This window comes from Triturus cristatus, chromosome 4_1 (genome assembly GCF_964204655.1).
Source record: "Triturus cristatus chromosome 4_1, aTriCri1.1, whole genome shotgun sequence".
Classification (NCBI taxonomy): Eukaryota; Metazoa; Chordata; class Amphibia; order Caudata; family Salamandridae; genus Triturus; species Triturus cristatus.
Genome location: NC_140585.1, coordinates 713,396,056 through 713,415,710, shown reverse-complemented (window position 1 = coordinate 713,415,710; position 19,655 = coordinate 713,396,056). Strand labels below are relative to the sequence as shown.

General features: G+C 51.3%; 1 protein-coding gene across 1 annotated transcript; it reads left to right on the top strand.

Moving 5' to 3' along the window:
* Positions 1–5,445: 5,445 nt before the first annotated feature.
* On the top strand, positions 5,446–18,884 carry LOC146855415 (uncharacterized). The gene is made up of 3 exons (XM_085651135.1): positions 5,446–5,622; positions 7,472–8,287; positions 18,822–18,884. The coding sequence occupies exons 1-3, from the start codon at positions 5,446–5,448 to the stop codon at positions 18,882–18,884; spliced, it is 1,056 nt and encodes a 351-aa protein (XP_085507261.1).
* The last annotated feature ends 771 nt before the right edge of the window (positions 18,885–19,655 follow it).

Sequence of the window (19,655 nt, the reverse complement as noted above, 5' to 3'; positions counted from 1 at the left end):
GCATCTGTAAAGAGGCAGAGCTCTGCACTGTCCGCCCAGGGTGCCCTCCAGATGACAGTACCATTGAATAGCACGAGGAACTCATGCCACATTGCCAAATCCTCTATCAAACCTTTCCCCCACCCGGACTAGGTGATACTTCTTGCTTACTTTTGCCGTTGCCCTTGCTAGCCTTCTAGCGAACACCCTACCTGCTGGGATCACTCTAGCTGCAAAATTCAGCTTTCCCAAGAGGCACTGGATGACACCCAGGGTAGCCTTGTCCTTACCCAGCAACAACTGAATGTCTTGACGCAGAACCTGCTCCTTCTCAGCAGGGAGCCTGGACTCATCCATAATCCTGTCCAGCTCAATGCCCAAATACATGAGAACCTGCGCCAGACCTTCCGTCTTACCAGGCGCCAACGGGACCCCCAGGTGCCCTGCCAGTTCTTGAAAACACTGCAACCCCTTGCTACAATCCTGTGAACCTGTGCCCCCAATAAACAGAAAGTCGTCCAGGTAGTGGGTCACTCCCTTCACATCAAACACCCAGGTGAGCACCCACTGGAGAAAAGAGCTAAAAGCTTCAAAGTAGGTGCAGGACACAGTGCAACCCATGGGCAAGCATCTGTCAAAGAAGAATTTTCCCTCCCATTTGAACCCCAGGAGGTGTTGGCTCTCCGGATGGATTGGCAGCAGGCGGAAAGCCGACTCAATGTCTGCCTTTGCCAGCCATGCCCCCTCTGCCTGCTCTCCTAACCATGTCAACTGCCATATCTAAGGAGCAGTAGGAGACCGAACATGTCCCCTCCTTCAACCAGTGGTTAACTGAATTGCCTTCCGGATAGGACAGGTGATGGATCAAGCGGAAGGGCCCTGGGTCTTTCTTGGTGACCACCCCCAGCGGGGAGATCAAGAAATTCTTTAAGGGGGGGCTGATCAAAGGGGCCTGCAACCCTGCCCAGTGCCAAATCCTTCCGAACTTTTTCTCTTACTACTTCAGGTAGATCTCCGGCTGACTTATGATGCTCTGCATCCCTGTCCACTTGGGGGCCTAGGTATGGCATTTTAAAGCCCTCCATGAAGCCTTCTGCTATGAGCCGTCTGTCCTTGGGGTTCGGGTAGTCTCCGAGGAGGTTGGAAATGACGATGGGAGAGGGACCCTTGACCTTAAGGACCTTGGCTGCTGACATCACCTGGAAGGATGGGCAAAGGGGTCCATGGGTGCTGGAAGGGGGTGGTACCAGGGGGGTGGATTCAGGGGGGGTCTTGCTGCCACCTGCGGACTAACTGCCCTGCCAGCTGGCAGGTGTTGGAAGACCTTCCCACTTGTTGTTACAAGACACAGCTGGGTGATTGGACCCACGCAGCTATGGGAAAACTTACAAGCTTTGCCCCAGGAACAGGACCCAGCGTTGTACAACCTACACGTGCCTGAGTTGAATCTTTTTCCCCCTTGCTTTTGTCCGCTTCCCTTACCTCCTCGAAAGGGCTGCTTAAAAGGGGCTTTCCCCGCCTGCTTCTCTCCCTTAAAATTGTCGTGCTCCTTCTGGCTCTTGCTTACCCCTTCCTTTTGCTCAGGGGTGAACTTCCCCATGTGCTCAACCCAGAGCTGAATTTCCTTCTGGTCCCATTAAAGCTCGGGACACATAGTCATCCTCTTCCAAAAATCTCGGTCGTAATTGTACCAACCCATCCCAACGGTCTTCTCTGCCTCATTGGTTATGGTGCGAGAATATTAGAGTAGCGCCAGCCCCTGCTCTGAGTGTTTCTTCAGGATTACAGCTGCTAAGATGGAGAATGCTTCCCCCCAATTTCCATAGTTTTTTTCCGGCCATGACTTGTATCTCACCTTCTTATCATCCTCCTTACCCCCCATCTTCCTGGTATCAACCCCGTCTAAAGCATGCATCAATATGGTGAATATATCTATGAACTCACGCTTCCAAATCCCCTCCTTGGCCACTAACTGCACCTCTCAAGCCAAGGAGCACCGCCCAGACACCAGTGGTGCCACTGTGATAAGTGACAGGGGTGCCACTGTCACTGCTGCAGCTATTTTTGCCAGCTCGATATGGGGTGGGGGGGTGCTGACCTCCTGAGGGGCAGCCGGCAGGGACTCCCCTGTGAGGGGACCACAGGACTGGGCACAGGTGTGGGAGTTGTCTGAGGAGCTGAAGACGCCAGCTGCTGTCCCCTGAACCCAGGGGGTACTACTTGGTTCTGTGCCACTGGTGTGCCACTGGGAGCCAGTGCAGCTGTTGCCCCCATCCCAGACCCTTGGCGGGACCCCAAGCTTCCTGCATTGGTGACTGCCTCTGGAGCACTTAGCGCACTCACACTTCTGGACTGATCTCCCCAGACCTGGGCAATGGGTGGCGGCCCAGCTCGCACCAACCCGGGTGGTGCCTGCGGGGGGGTACCATATTGTTATCTAAACAAGCTTGATAGTTTGCCATCAGGCTCAACATGGTGTCCATAACCTTACCCCACTTCTCAATGTTCGCACCGCCGTCAGCGGGAGTGTCCTATGTGCTTGCCGGTGCTGCCACGGGCCCTACTTCTTCATGATTGGTCATTACCCTGACCTTCGGTGCAGGAGGCTCTGCAGGGAATTCCTTGTTAGTGTTCCGGCGAAACCATTTAGGCCTGCCTGTTCCCACTTCCACTGGTCCTGCCTGGGATCCACTTGGTAAGTACGCCACCATCCCAGAATAATCCTGCCCTCGGGAGTTGAGTATTCCTTTCGCCCAATCGACTCCTTTGGCTTTTGCCAACTCCATAAATTTTGCCCACATCGCCTCCTGCGACGTGCTGGGTTGAGACTCATCCACACAGCTGACTTGAGCAAACAGGAGTGTGGGCGTTCCTTGGCTATCCATTACTCCGGACTGTCGAGCAGAGTGGCCTCTATGCGGGTCCTAAAAAGGGGGGATAAAGAGTCGTAAGTAGCTGCTCACACCATTGCTGTGTCGTAGAGTCCCCATGCCCCTCTGCCCCGGTGCGTGTCCAGCACGAGTTTGCCCCGTACTTACTTTATCCTGCTGGTATCCTGACAACCTATCCTAGTGAAACGATCTCCGGTGGGGGTGGGATTCTAGTCTCCTTGCTGGCGGGTGCATGCGAGACAGGGGCTCCATTTGGGCCTTTCCTTGCTGTAATTCAAAATTGCATAATAGCATACTTGTTTCTACACTGTTTCCCATCCCTTAGCCGCCTGCACCCGTGCCATACCCTGCCCCTGTATTGCTTACCCAGCCCTGTTTCCCTGCACTTCCCTTAGTTTGTTCCAAAATCCTACGTTCCTACTCACAAGATGGGCCCGGTCCCGTGGTCCGAACCCGGCTCCCCACTCACGGTCCACTCAATGGCAGCAGCCCTGGCCGTAAAACCATTGCCCCTTACCACTCTACCTTATGATTGACTGTTGGGCCATGAACACATGTCCAATTGATCTGGGAGACCCACTTGCTGTAGCGTCACAAGTTCGATAAACGTAGTCTTAAAGAATTAACATGTTAGATCCCCGGCTGGGCAGTCTGTACCTTCCTGGCCACTGAACCCATTCTACGCATCCTCCCTTTCGCAGCAACCCTGCAAAAGCCTCAACCCTCCATGAAACATGACAGTTAGTGCAATCAGGAGAGGCATGACAAATTCTTTCATCTGAGCTGGGAGCCACCCAGCTCAAATTCGACCACACCAGCCAGCAGGCCCTTAGATTGCCAGCCGCAAGCCGACCCTTATTTCCCACATGCGTGGCGGCCGCCATCTTGTCCCCTGTGATTTACCTGCACCTTAGAGTTGCCACGGACACCGTCCACCATCGTGCTACTGTGTCCCTGCAACACAACAAAATTAAAACAGCCCTTTAATTTGCACCCTGGGCTCCACATCTACCCAACCGGCATCAAGGCGCCACAGCCAGCTGTCCTGCTCCAAGTCCGCACGACCCTTGAACCGCGACCATTGCCCCTGAAGACACTGCATGCTCATGCCACCCCACGCATTGGGGGCTCTGTTGCTCACCCATCAAGGATGCCGAATTCCGAACTAGGTACCAGCCCGTGCTCCGGGAGACCTCACAGCAGCGGAACACATGCGGGCAAATCGTCCTTGCCTCCGCCCAGAATGTGACCCTTTGCCTGCCGATAGCCCTTATCACAATAACCTTCTGGCACACAGAATAGCGCGCTCATTACTATCTCGAGCCTTCTTACCTTCCTCGGCCAGGGGTCATTCTCGCTAGCACTCCGTTTATTGTCTGTTCCGCTGAGCAATTCTGGAAGCCCTGCGGGAACAATCGAAGTACGCAGCCAAGACATAGCCCTTACCCAGCCACCATCGTGCATGAAATAACAAGAGACATTGTGAAAATTTGCACGCACATGTGACATTTACGTAGCTGTAAACGAGTACAGCACATCGCGCCTCTAAACAATATGCCATAGTCATACAATTGACCATTGTAAAAAATCTGAAGCTTGTAAACATGTACTTAGGCTGCAAGAGAATTATAACACATCCTGCTTTATATGTGGACAATTACGTTGCCTGTAAAATGAGTACAGCACATCGCGCCTCATAACAATATGCCCTAGTCATACAATTGACACCAGGTAAAATTCGAAAGCTTGTAACCAAGTAGGTAGCATGTAAAAGAAATACAACAAATCATGCTTCATATGTGAACAATTATTTGGCCTGTAAAACGAGTACAGCACATCGCGCCTCGTAACACTCTACCGTAATCATACCTTCATAACAATGTGCCAGAGTGATACCCTCGACCCCGTGCCCACTCACAAGCATTTAAGCATATGCGTAGGCCCATCATGCTTAACCACCCATGTGCAGAGTTCATACCATCTTAGTGCTGCCCGGTCGGCGGCCACGTGTATCAAACACCCCCTTATGGCAGAAACACTAGCCAAAGCCAGGCCTAAGACCGTCACACATGCTCACACAGTCGCACTCCAGTGCACCACGCTGCCTCGTAACCATAGCGCCCCGTGGGGCTTGCACAGCAACCGACTTCCCGACCATGCACCCCACATAGTACACAGACCCCCTTACCCGACCAGGCAAGAGAACCCTCTTGCCTCGAAGTTCTTAGCAAGTGGGAGAAGGGGGGCTTGGGGGGGGAAGGCGACCGCAGGGAGTCCCCACCCCCGGGCAGTTTGGGAGGGGGTGTGTGGAGGGAGGGGTTTGCTGGCCCTGCGCGGCCGTTTTTGAATTTGGGCTTGCCAGTAGGGAAAATGTAGCCCAAATGCAGCCCAAGTATAGCCCAAAAGTAACTAAATGTTGCGCAGGTATAAATACCTTGGGCGCCCGCTCCCGGCCACCATTTTAGGTTTGGTGACCTGGTGGCCGGGAGCTAGGCTAGTGGCGTGTTTTTTGTTTGGTTCTATAGCGTACTGTTGGTGGTGGCAGCGGTTCATATTTAGTGTGGAGTGCTGTTAAATGGCGTCCCAAGATTACCGGGTTCTGGAGGCCCTCAGGCTGTTGTCCGAAGCAGGCCGCATGGATTTGGTCGTGGGTGAGGTGGCGGGGCCGTCGCGCCCTACGCGTCAGGCCTCGGCCGGAGTGGCGGCTGCGGTGGCTGCGTGCACATCGCCGAAGCGGGTTAAACAAATGCCGGTGAGTGAGCGGGGCCGCCCGCGTTTAAAAAAGGCGCCCCTCGCTCGTTTCGCTCCGCCATGTGTGTCGGGTGCGGCGGGGGGGGTGGGGGTTGTGTCTGCGGTTGGGGCGGGATTATCTGTGGTACCGGTGAAGGTTTATCCCTCCCCCGCGGTGGGTGTTAAGCGCGGAGGCGGGCGCGGGACGAAAAGACGTTCATCGTCTTTGCCGACGGGTGAATTTTTGAGCGCGACGGAGGGGGGACACGCGCGGAGTACAGATGGGGCGGCGGGTGTGTTCTCTGTCCCGGTTGAGGAGCGGAGAGATTTCCAGGAGGCGGAGCGCGCTGGGGGTGAAGGGGGAAAGGGCTATGATGTCGCTAGGAGTGCTAGGGGTTATGAGGCAGGGGCGAGGTCTTCAGGGAATCTAGCGTCAGGTGGGCTGGAATTGGTGAAGTCGCCTGAGTTGTGCAGGTTGGGGATTGGGCGACAGGCGAGTGGAGGGTCAGAGCCTGATAGCCCCTTGTTGTTTTCAGCTGTTTCTTCAGCGGGGGCGCGGGTTTTTCGGTGGGGGCGAGCTCGCTGGGTGAAGGGGAATGGGCGCAGGTGGAGGGGTGGTGTTCGGCGCAGGAATCGAGGAGGCAGGGGGAGCAAGGGTTTTTGGAGCAGGGGAGTTCGGAGCAGCTACAGGCCCAGGGAGGGGTGGGCTGGCATGCCGTAGATGAGGAGATTGTGGGGGGGGCTGGGGAAGAGGAGTTTGGGGAAGAAGGTTGGTTTGTGGGGGACGGGGAGGCCATTGGGGGGGTGTTGGGGGCGAGGGCCTGGACATTTTTCCCTCCTGGGCAGAAGGTGTCCGGGGCCTGGGTGGGGAGGGAGCAGTGGGGTGGTCAGGTGCCCGGGGGCAGGTAACGGTGGGCGGTGACAGGACGAGGGCGGTGTATGGGGCGAGCAGTCGTGCCCGTTCGAGGCCGGGTAGGTCGCTGTCTATGGGGAAAGGATATGGCGAAGTTGCGGCGTCGGCTTTGGGTCACGCTAGGCTGGAATGGAGTGGGGATGAGGAGGAGATGGTGGCGCCGCAGCGTGTGGGAGTGGGACGAGTGAGTGCGTCGGTTAGTGGTTTGTCAAGTTCGGGTTTTTTGAGTGGTATGGAGTCGCGGGCAGCTAGTAGTTTTCTTGCTCCTGGCACACCAGTCCAAACTTTTTCTTTACAGGATAGGTCAAGTAGCAGAGCAGCGGACTCGGTAGGGCGAGGTGCGGCCCATTATCGCCGAGGAGAAGGGAGGATGAGGCCTTGCGAGGCACATTCTGTACCGGCGGGGGATCCCGTCGCGGCCAGCTCACGAAGGTCCGGCGCGGCCTCGCTGGCCCCAACGTCACGCCGGTCAAGGTGGATGGATTTTTCTGACAGGATGGATTGTTGTGTTAGGCGAGGTAGAGGGGGCGACCGGCGTGTACAGTCGGCTCCCCCGCAGGAAGGTTTTAGGGCCGCGGAGGCCGGTGGTGGTCATTCAGGGTCTGGTAAGGCCCGTGTGGTGGATTTTGCTCAAGAGGATTTGTTGGTGGACGAGCCAATACTACTTGATTATGATGAAGACAGCCCCGAGGAAGGGGAGATTCGGGGCTGCGAAGGGGGGGGAACTTCTCATGTTTCTCATAGTCTGTTACAGGTTCCAGGTGTGGCACCCACTGCACAGTCCTTGGTAGTGAAACCTACAGGAGAGCACGGCCCGTCAGCGAGGGCGCATCCTCCAAGGGATTCTGCTGCACGGGTGGTGAGGCGGTCGGAGTCGGTCCGCTCACCCTCTTTAGAGCCAGGTGAGAGCGCAAAAACACAGGCCAAACCTATTATGGTGTCTGTGGGGTCTGGGGAGGATGGGGGTGGGGGTCTGTCGGAGGGGAGATTATATAGAGGCAAGTATGTGAAGGACACGGGGGTTGGCACGGGGACAGAGGGAGCATTGTCGGGGGCCAAGGTAGAGAGTGGGTCTAAGGCGGAGGCAGGCGATGGTAAGGAAAAGCCGCAGAGCAAGGAATTGAAGATCAAGAAGCTCCCGTATATGGGGGTGACTAAGCCTCTGGGTGCGCATTTAATGCTGGCGACAAAAGAGCGTATTTGGAAAGGTGAATATGTAGAGATTCTGAAGCTGTTACACAGGGAGGTGAGGTCTAAGGAGGGTTCTAAAGAGGAGGAATACGAGTTGGCCAAGCGCCCTAAGGTGCCACTGACGATCGAGAATTGGACGGCGGCGTTCTTAATTTATGCTAGTTTTTACTGTGAAAAGTTTCCCGAGCGCTGCGTAGCTATATTTAAGTATATGGACGTTATCCGAAAGGCTCAAATCACTGGTACTGGTTATGCTTGGGCTCAGTATGACGAGGAATTTCGAGCCCGTATGGCTTGGGATGCTGAAGCTAAATGGGGCGAGTTGGATAATGACCTGTGGCAACATACCATGGGGGCCGCGCCAGGGGGTAAGACGATTTTTACAGCTAGTGGTCTGCCGCTAGTTTACCGGCCCTTTCAGGGAAAGCCCACCCGGGGTGGGGTGGGAGGCTCAGCCGCATCACAGACTGGGGTCGGGGCTTGTTGGGATTTCAACAAGGGCCTGTGCACTCGGGAGTATTGTAAATACAAACACGAGTGTTCTAAGTGCGGCAAGCGGCACCCTCTCGTCAACTGCTGGGAAGTTAGGCCATCAGGAGGGCAGCAAGCAGGTGCAGGGATGTCTGGCAGTGCGCAGCAGTCACAGGGTGGGCGAGGGGGTAGGGGCGCACAGGGTTCTGGGCCAAAGGGCTCCTACACCAATTAAATTGGCTCGGCTACAGGATGCCTTGGATGGCTACGAGGACTTGGTGGCAAAGCAGACTCTTTTGGATGGTTTCAGGTGGGGTTTTCATTTGGGGTACCACGGGCCCCGGCAGCGTCGGTGGGCGGATAATTTGAAATCCGCATCAGAGCACATGCTGGTGGTGAGGGAAAAAGTGCGTAAAGAAGTGCATGAGGGGAGGATGGCAGGCCCGTTTGGAGAGTGGCCAGTTCCTAATTTAATCATTTTCCCTATTGGTGTGGTGCCCAAGAAAGAGGAAGGGCAGTTTCGGCTGATTCAGCATTTGTCATGGCCTGAAGGGTCGTCGGTCAATGATTTTATCGATGAAGACGCTGCTTCGGTGTCATACTCCTCAGTTGACGTCGCCATGTCACTGGTTGTGGCCGCGGGCGCAGCTGCAGGGATGGCAAAGTGCGATATTAAGTCGGCTTTCCGGCTGCTCCCGGTTCATCCGGACGACTGGCCTTTGTTGGGCATACAATTTGAGGGTGAATGGTATGTGGATAAGGCGCTACCTATGGGTTGCTCGGTGTCATGTGCTCTTTTTGAGCTTTTCAGCACTTTTTTGCAGTGGTTTTTCACGCATCGCACTGGTCACAGCTGGGTCACACATTATTTGGATGATTTCTTTTTTGTGGGCTCTCCGGGCTCTTCGGAGTGCCGGCGTGCGCTGGAGTAGTTTCAGGAGCTTATGGAGGAGTTGGGGGTGCCTTTGGCTCCGGAGAAAACAATGGGGCCGGATACTGTCATTTCATTCCTGGGCATTGAACTTGACTCAGTTGCGATGCAGGCTCGGTTGCCCGCGGATAAGAAATCCAAAATGTTGGTTTTGCTGGACGAGATGTTGGCACGACCGAAGGTGACGGTGAAGGAAATACAGGTGTTGCTAGGCCATCTGAACTTTGCTTGTAGGGTGGTTCGGGCGGGGCGGACTTTCTGTCGGTGCCTGGCCCGGGCTTTAGCAGGCCGGCACCTGCCTCATCATCATGTGCGCTTGTCGGCAGGGGTGAAGGAGGACCTGCGGATGTGGTCCTTTTTCTTGCACTCATTTAACGGGGTGCCTTTGGCCAGGGACGAGGATGTACAGTGGGATGTGCAGCTGTTTTCAGATGCAGCGGGCAGTGAGGGTTTTGGCATTTACTGGCAGGGGCATTGGTGTGCAGAGCAGTGGCCTCAGGAGTGGAAGAATGGTGGGCGGAGCATTGCCTTTTTGGAACTTTTCCCACTTTTGGTGGCTTTGACCATTTGGGGCAAAGAGCTGGAACACAAGAGGGTGCTTTTCCGTGTGGACAACATGGCGGTGGTGCAAATAGTCAATAGACAATCGGCCAGGGATGAGCAGATTTTGAAATTACTGAGGGTGTTTGTGCTGGGCTGTTTGCGCTATGACATTTCATTCAGGGCTTTGCACGTGCCGGGCGTGGACAATGACATTGCGGATGCTTTGTCTCGTTCACAGTGGGGGAGATTCCATGGGCTGGCCAAAGAGGCGGACAGGACACCGACCCCGATGCCGGAGCACCTCTGGTCGGTCGGCAACGCAGGGTGTTTCAACTGGTGGTAGGTTCCTTGTCGGTTTCCACGCGTACGGCGTATACATTGGCATGGAAGGAATTTTTGGCCTCAGGAGCTTGTAGGAGGGAAGAGCCGGGGCGCAGTTCAGAGGATGTGGTTCATTTTATCCTTGACCTCATTGAGAAGGGTCTGTCACGAGTCACTATTGCGGGGAAACTGGCAGGGGTTGCCTTCATGGGTAAGCTTTTTTGGGGTTATGCCCCGTCTGCCGGGGAAATAGGACGCAGGATGCTTGAGGGTTGGGCGAGAGAACGGGGTGGTACTGGGGTGTCCCGTTTGCCGATTTCCTGGCAGACGCTGGCTCGTTTGCTGGCTGTGTTGCCCGCAGTTTGCACAGATGATTTTGAAGTTTTATTGTTTTCTACCCTTATGGTTTTCATGTTTTTTGGAGCTTTCCGGGTTTCGGAGCTTCTGGGGACCAAGGTGAAGCGGGGTATTTGTTGGCAGGATGTTTTCCTATCGGACACAGGTGTACACGTTTGGTTGTCCAGTTCCAAAACAGATCAGAAGGGGGTTGGTAAAGGGGTTTGGTTGGAAGCAGGATCCCCTAGTTGCACATGTCCGCTGCGCTTGGCGAGGCAACGGAAGACGCTCTCAGGGGGGGATGGGGGCGAGTTAGTTTTTCAACACATAGATGGGGCGCGCGTCTCTGACTATCAGCTGCGTATGGTCCTGCGTAAAGGGTTACAGCAGTTGGGATTGGATGGAGCTCAGCTTGGGACACATTCTTTCAGGATTGGGGCAGCGACTGAGGCGCATAACCGGGGTTGGTCACAAGGCGATATAATGCGCTTGGGGCGTTGGTCATCTTCCTGCTTTCACAAATATGTAAGGGTAAATCCTCCTTCGGCGCCTGCGTCCACTGCTTTGGTTTGAGTCTCATATTTGTTTTTCATTTCAGGTTCGGTGGCCGGACCACACACGAGGGAATTGACGGTGTGGATTGTGGGGCATTCCTTCGTCAAGTGGGCGCACGTGCAGGCGTGCAAAAGTTATTTTGGGGGGAGTTTGGGTTTCAATAGCAGCCTTTTTCGATTGGTATGGAAGGGGAAGGGGGGTATGCTTTGGAGGGAGCTGATCCCCTGTCTGAATAAAGCCATGGTGCAGGGACAATGCCCGGATATTCTTTTAATTCACTTGGGGGAGAATGATCTTTGTAGTGTGAAAGGGGTGGTATTGTTGCGAGCCATGAAAAGAGACTTGGCGTTGTTGAAGGAGCATTGGTCTGGTTGTCATGTCCTCTGGACAGAATTGGTCCCGCGGAGGGTGTGGAGAGGGGCTTTGAAGCCCAGGGCGATTGATAGGTCACGGAGGAAAGTGAATTTGGAGATCTCCAGGTTTTGTCGGGATTTGGGCTTTGGGAGAGTTACCCACAAAGATATCCGCTTTGAGGCGGTAGAGTTTTTTCGGGGAGATGGGGTCCATTTGTCGAGGTTGGGCATGGATCTTTACTTGTTGGAGCTCAGGGAGGTCTTGTCTCGGTGCTTGAGTGGGCAGAATCAGGCGTGTCGTGTTTAAAGCCCCTTTTTGTTGGGGGGCAGAAAGAGGGGAGGGTAGTTGCACCGCCCCCCTCTTTCTGGGTGGCGGGGGTTATGGTGAATTCTGGTCAGTTTTACCGGAGGTTGGTGGAGTTATTGTGGTTGAGTTGGGTTATTGACAGGGAAAGGTTAGTTTGGTAAGTTTAGTTCGGTTACACAGTTTGGGGGCCGATAGCTGAAAAGGGGCAGGCAGGGGAGTTTTGGTTAACAGAAGGTTTGGATTTAGAGATTGTTGGGGGGTTATACAGGAGTGTAATGTTTTATAATGTTTTATAATGTTTTATATTGTTGTAATGTTGTAATGTACGGGCGGGGGCGGGCTCGAAGGTATTTAGGGGAGGGGGCGGGGGGCGGGGCTAGGCATGTTATATTTAGTGAGGCCTAGTTTTGGAAGGCGTTTCGGCCAAGGATTTTAATTTGTAATGTGCACCTGTTTCCAATAAAGCGGCCTTTTACACACAATAATTTTGTCAGTGGCCTGCTTCCCCCCTCCACCCCTCCCTCCCAAGGGGGGCTTGGGGGGGGAAGGCGACCGCAGGGAGTCCCCACCCCGGGCAGTTTGGGAGGGGGTGTGTGGAGGGAGGGGTTTGCTGGCCCTGCGCGGCCGTTTTTGAATTTGGGCTTGCCAGTAGGGAAAATGTAGCCCAAATGCAGCCCAAGTATAGCCCAAAAGTAACTAAATGTTGCGCAGGTATAAATACCTTGGGCGCCCGCTCCCGGCCACCATTTTAGGTTTGGTGACCTGGTGGCCGGGAGCTAGGCTAGTGGCGTGTTTTTTGTTCCCAACCTTACCCCCCCTCAAAAAACACGTTTGGTTTTTGCCCCCCCCTTTTTTCGTTTCGGGGCTGGTTTTTAGTGTAAGTTTTTCAGTTTTTTCCCTTTTTGCGTATTTTTTCAGGCGTTTTTTGGGGACAGGTGTGCAAGGGGTTTTGCTATGTTTGTACTTTGTCGTTTGGAGCAGGTGCTGTGCGGGGGTTATGGTGAATTATGGTCAGTTTTACCGGAGGTTGGTGGAGTTATTGTGGTTGAGTTGGGTTATTGACAGGGAAAGGTTAGTTTGGTAAGTTTAGTTCGGTTACACAGTTTGGGGGCCGATAGCTGAAAAGGGGCAGGCAGGGGAGTTTTGGTTAACAGAAGGTTTGGATTTAGAGATTGTTGGGGGGTTATACAGGAGTGTAATGTTTTATAATGTTTTATAATGTTTTATATTGTTGTAATGTTGTAATGTACGGGCGGGGGCGGGCTCGAAGGTATTTAGGGGAGGGGGCGGGGGGCGGGGCTAGGCATGTTATATTTAGTGAGGCCTAGTTTTGGAAGGCGTTTCGGCCAAGGATTTTAATTTGTAATGTGCACCTGTTTCCAATAAAGCGGCCTTTTACACACAATAATTTTGTCAGTGGCCTGCTTCCCCCCTCCACCCCTCCCTCCCAAGTAGGTTCGGGAAAGCATTGATCTGCGACCCGCAGGTCACCGCCGATCACGCCGGGCAGAATTAATTGAAGGCCCGGGACAAGACCACCCTCTCTCCAGCCCTCAGCCAGTCCCCACATTGTTCCCCCTGCCGCATGCACAATAAACCAGTGGTCCTCCAGCAGGGCCAGGCAGCGTACACCACGAGGGTGAAGGGGGAGGACGGATTACTACGGGCTGGTGGCAGTGAATTGGCGGAACAGGGAGGGGGGTGGAGGGGGCCGACTCACCTCGCTACTTGAAGGGGTCCCTGACTGCCAGCACTTACACAACCAACGACGGCGATGATCAATGACCTGACGGCATGCCCGGTGCAACAGAGGACGCAAGGATGGCTGGGGAGGCATAAATACCCTCCCCACATGCTCGGTGCGCCGGAAGTGATGCTCGCCTAGCGCGCCTAAGGCAAGGGGGACTCCTCCCTGAGTCCCGGCATTAGAGGGGGTGGGTTAGTGCCCAAATGGCACTAAAGGGCCGCCCTTTTAGAGTGGCCCCCTGCGTGGGGCGCGGGCAGCCGCACTTTAATCGTCTGAGGTGCCAACAGATGACTTTGAACAATGCAGTCCTCACGATCCCTCTGCCCAGCAGTCACTCATGCGGGGAGCACCGTTCGGCCAAGATGGCCAGCCCAGAGCAGGAGGCTCTGCCCCCATGGTTTTTCAAACGGGCATCCTCCAACAACAGCGCTGCACACGCCGAGTGACTTGGAGCCTCTCTGCGCACGTAGCACAAGCAACATGTGGTGCTAGATCTAACACGCATCCACCACACAGGCCTGAGAATGGCACAACACCAATTCGTTGCCAATGTTATGTTGGGAATTACGACGTGACCTCTGGGGACACACCAACAAGTAGGCATGGAGCGAGTGCGGGGGCCAGACATCGCAGCAATAATTACACCGACACTGAATACTTAGATGCATAGCCCCCGGCCTTGGTCCGTTGAATGGCCTCCCACCTGTCTGGGGTTGTATTTATTTATTAACAAGGCACGATGTGGTGCGGAACCAACCACTACTACAGAAATTCACAGGGGACAAATTTGCCACCCCTATGGTTGGGACTCTAAACACGAGTCCCACGATGCAACTGTTGCATCACAGGCGCGACACTACAGTGTACAAGACCCAAGCACAATTTGCAGCCCTGTATTGGAAAAAGCTCTGGGGTTTTGTTAACTTGATGGCACAGACCACATGCAAGACCCTTTCTCATAAAGGACCTCAATAGGCGCCAATAGGAACTCCGAGCATTCCATTATATGTTGATCTCGGGTGAGAGATATTGGCACCCTTGCACGTTTGAGCACTGTGCTGGATTGAGTAAGAATTATAGCGGTGACCTGACGGACGTGTTACATCAACAAGTGGAAAAATATATGGGGGAAATGGAACGCATATCGGGGAGATTTATGTGCTCCCATAGCTGCCGCAGACAGCGATCGGGCCAAAGACACCTAGACTTTGTCACTAACTTGTTTGAGACTCGGATGGGATTTCACCACAAAATGCTTATACTTTGCCATTGCACAGCGAGCTGCTGATTGTCGCCACGTTTTTCTCGGCTTTTTATGCAATAAAAAGATATCTTTAAAAAGAAAGTAAAAATTTTAGGTAGTGTACACAACTCCTTTGGGGCCGTAGGATTTCCTTAACTGTGTGCTCCACCTGAAGCATTAAGAAATTGACGCATGTTGCAAAATATGCCCACATGCAGTGGCGGTTTCTGTGCTAGGGCGTCAGGGTTCCGCCCCCTTTACTTTCACCAAAGAAAGGAAAGCAAAATGCAATGCTAAATCTGTGGTTTTTGTTTTATAAAAATACATATATGCACACATACAAAGTACTTACTTGAATGGGGGGCCTTATCTTCTGCACTGTATACCAGACTGCCACTTCCGTTACAGTGCTTTCTCTAAAATTACATTGCTAACCTAGGCGGCCCTACAAGTACAGAGTATTTGCCGGGCTGACAATCTCTCAGCCCTGAGGCATGTGAGGCCATCAGCTCGGCAAAGACCTTGCATCAAAGGCCAGTCTCCACTCCTTGATGACGTGGAGGTAAACTTAGCCCCGGGCGTTGGAGACACAAGCCCTGTAGCGCTAAACCTCCACTTCAATCAGAAAGTGAAGAGAGCATTTGCACCCAACCTTTCCCAACTCGTCACACGACCCACCCTGTGACGAGTTGGAAAAGGGTGTGGTAAAGGCAGCAGTCGGAACGGTATGATACTGCGCAGACTCGACTTGAGAAGTCAACTTCCCGCCACATGATTTAATCCTAGAAGCCATTTTCATTCTGGGCCCAGCAGCATGTGTCTGTTCAGAGACACACATGAATTACTGTCAGTGCCAGGCCACTGAGGCCAGCTAGACACGTGCTGTTGATGACAGTCAGTGGGGATCAAAGGACGAGGTGTTGCTTGCGCACGGCATACCAGGTTTGTGCCATGTGTGTGCTGTGCGTAGTATTGGGTAATGTCTTTTAGTAGACCCCCTGGGTGTTTGTCATCAGCGGAGGGACAAAGGGGGCAGAGGGCTTGGGTGAGGTGTACAATGAACCTGGTTACTTTGATGTTTTATTGCTTGTTAACAATGAACTGGTCTATTCGCACCACAAGACCACACAGGATCTCAGAGCTGAATAAAAAAAAATCGACAATGCCACCCTTCATTTAGTGATGTAATGGAGGCTTATGAACAGAAAACTAACTTCGATTTACAGATAGGGTTGTTCAAAGAGGGAGGTCCATGCCACAAACAGTATAGTAGTATGAAGGGTCAAAGTTTATATAAAGAAAATACATTGCAATGCATAGACTGCATCTGGGATTTGGGCCTGTGAAGGATGATTTGTTTACTTAAAAAAACAGAGGAGTCGGAGTCGCCTAGCCTGGCTTGAAGGCAACTTCCCTCCAGTTCAGCAGCCAGATGAGGTAAATAACAAGCATTTGCAATGCAATAGGTCTCGCATTTGCGAGAGTTTGAGCTATTGACATTGTAAATGACAATGGCTTTTATTTATGTGTTTTGAAAACCTGCAAGCGGTGCGTAAACACGCACTTTGTACTTATATTCCTTGCTTATGAGAAGGAAGGCTGGCAGTAAAAGAGGCACAGTTACTGTCAGCCTTGCTTCTCAGGGGTTTCTCAGTATTTATGGCAGCAATGGCAGAGCGTTTCCCAAACATTCAGGCTGAGATGGCATGTTACCAGAACCGCATTACCATGGCGCATGATAAATATGGGGGGGTGGGGTTGGAAACTGTATGACATTAACTTCAGGAGGGCAAAGGCATCAGACCCTGCGCTATCTTGGAACATGGTGGACACGATATCTTGGTTGGACCAGTTTGGTGCACCTCAGACCAATTTTCAGTTTAGAAATAAATACAAAACGATCTGCTATACCTATAATCTTTTAAATGTTGCATATAAGTCAATTTTTGAAAAGAGAAGAACCACTCTATCTAGACCATGCATAAATCAAGATGAAAAACAATTAACGATGTTTATCTTTTTTTATTTTGTTTTGATTTCTGAATTAATTGAAAGAAACTTATTTAATAAGTGTGCAAATTAGTATTGCAAAGACAATTTAACGAACAAAGGCCAAAATGGTCCTACAAAACAATAGTGCCCATGGAAAGCCTAAGATATAAAATTGTTCAGTACTCTCATTCATACTCAATCACACCATAATCACATATAAAGCATACATCCTAAGGGGTAAAAAAGTGAACAATTTAGAGGCCCAACGTGGTAGGCTAGTCTTATAAGGCGTGAAAACACACAAATAGAAAATAGAACATGAATATTAATACAATCAAAAATATCCAATAATGGAAAGTAATGAATCTGTGTGAGGAACTATTCAGTTCAAGACGCCGACGCGCGTTTCGGTGTGACACCCCCTTTCCTGGGGTAACACCTTCTTCAGGGCTTGAAATTATTCAAATGCGGTTTCCATGGGACCTATCAGGTAATAGACACAAAATATGAACATAGTATACAAATTTTGAATTGTTACATTGAAGGATCTAACATTTTCAACACTTAGACATTTCAATCATCAAATTGGATGGGCACTGGTCTAGGCAATTGAGTGGTTGAGAACATGATACATTGTTTATATTAAAACGTTGCACACATCGAACAGATAAGTGGAAAAAATAAGAGATAGAACATATGGAGTGGGGTTTGTGAAAGAAACAATATGAAGACAGTTTATGACAGGAGCCCAAGAGTTGTTTAAGGGTTGCTGCTAACATTCCTATTTCTAAACGCCAACAGATGGCTCAGAGATAAGGTACAAATGCGTGCTCACCAATAAACATAGGGAAAATGTCCTCAGGTTCAGTAAGACAAGTTCAGAATTTCTTGCAGGGGACGTGAATAGCAATAGAATAGAGCTCGTCCTCTAAGGGAGTTAATGAATCTGAGAGCAAGTAAGGAAAGAGATTTTGGTTAAGTTATGGAGACTGAAATGAACGGATACTGAATAACATAAGCCACAAACATGGGATTGATCTACCTGGGGTTCAGTGAGTCACACAGTATCTTTAGTGGTTGCTAACAGACAAGTCAGTTGAAATTCTGAGTCTGGAAAGAGAAGTACAAACACTATCGTTGAGTTGTTCTAAAAAAGACTCCAGATAACGATCAACAAACTTAATTGTTGGGGTGAGCTACCTACTTGATGAAAAAAGGAAAGAACTTGATTCCGCTGCTTGGCCCAAACGTGAGGGCGACTCCGAGGAAGTGGGGTAGGTGATGAGTGATATGGCAATTCCTCCAGATCTGGGAGTCAAGAAACACTCGGTGTTAGAAAGTAATAAAAAAGAAAAAACGAGAAAAACGTAGGTTTATGGGCACCTTTACTAGCACAGTTCCGCCGTTTTTAGCAATTCGCTCACCGTAGAGAAATTTCCAGACTGGATAGTTAGAAAGGAAAAAACCACGTAGCTCGGATTGGATATGTGGATTAGGCAATAACGCGGGCTTGACGCGAACTCTAAAAATAATCAAAGACAAAAAGGTGTTTTGGCGTTAATTGAAAGCGCGGGGGATTTAAAAGGGTTCCAACTAGCCTAGTTGCACCAATTATTAAAGCCGCTTACCGTGAGGATGTGTCTTGGCAAAGTGAAACACCCGTCTAAGCTCACTCGAGCCGAGCAGATAATGGGAGGCGCTCCTTCCTCAAGAGGGTCTTTCTACACTGAAGAGGCCACGTAGCTCCGATAAGACGGCTGGGTTAGGCAATGATGTGTGTTTGCCGCGAGTTCTAAACATAAACAGAAAACAGATGCTGTTAGCGCTCATAGAGAGCGCAGGGAGTTTGGGAAAGCTTCACCTTGAAATATGACAACGATTTTTGAGGCTGCTTACCGTGGAAACGTTTCTTAGCTGGATAGAAATTCGTCTAAGCTCGCTCGGGCAGCACGGACTATTGAAAAATACTCCTCCCTCAATGAGGCTCTCTCCGAGGAAAGAGGAACGAACAGTTTGACGGCACTCAGCTGTTTAAATATCGTTAGGGGGAGTGCACAAACTACGTCAAAAAGCGGCATGTAAGAGGTGGCTAAGGATCACACCAGAAATATCGGACCGGATTTTTCAGGACTGGTAACAGGGGCTGGTCATTAAGAAGTGCACTAACTGCACTATTATTGCGCGGAGGCCCAGAGTGGAACGTGTTGAGTCGCACAATTTGTAGGAAAGAATTCAAAAGATCAAAATAAACATAGCTCAGGTGAGAAATATATAGGGACAATCCAAATAAGATTAGTAAGTGTCCTATAACGTTACAGGAATATGAGGTTAATGAATCAAAGTCCGAAACAGATTTAGCGTGGGAACTGCGATCAAGGTAGGACAAAATGATGGAGGTAGTCTTCAAAAGGCAGGTAACTCGCTGTATCAAGAGGATTATATAATTGCGTTTTCCCAAGGTAATTCCTCGTTTAATCCCTGTGTTTTGGAGTCCAGAAGAAAAATCCAAAAAACTTCTCGCTTCTTTCGAATGCGAGCGCTGTCGATGCCCTTTTGTGTTCTGACCTTCTCTAAGATGGTCCAACGCAGTTCTTTCTCTGTATGTTTGGACTCCATCCAGTGTTTAACCAATGGGGCTGCAAGGTTGTTGCGCCTGATGTTGGACTTATGTTCCCCTATGCGTGTTTTGCATTCTCTGCCAGTCTCTCCCACATAGGGGATGTCACAGGGGCATAAGATGACGTATATGCAGTTCGATGTTTTGCAGTTAGTCATCTCTTTAAGGTTGATTGTCCTACCATTGATTACGAAATTGTCACCAACAATGGCATTAGGACATGCCTGGCAGCTTCCACATTGATAGTGACCCACAATGGGGGTGCTGCCAGTTATGGATCTCTGTGTCGCAATGTTTCGTTCTGGCAGTTTAGCCCTTACCAACATGTTTTTAAGGTTTTTATTCCGTCGGAATGCGAAAAGAGGTTTCGGGATCCTAGTTGTCTGGTTGTCCAGATTGAGTAGATGCCATTGTGAGTTGACAATTTGACGTATTTTGTGGTTTATGGGGGAGTGTTTGATGACACAAACCAGTTTTTCCATCTCATTTTCTTTCTCTTTGGGGATGAACAGCGCATCCCTATTGTAATATCTCG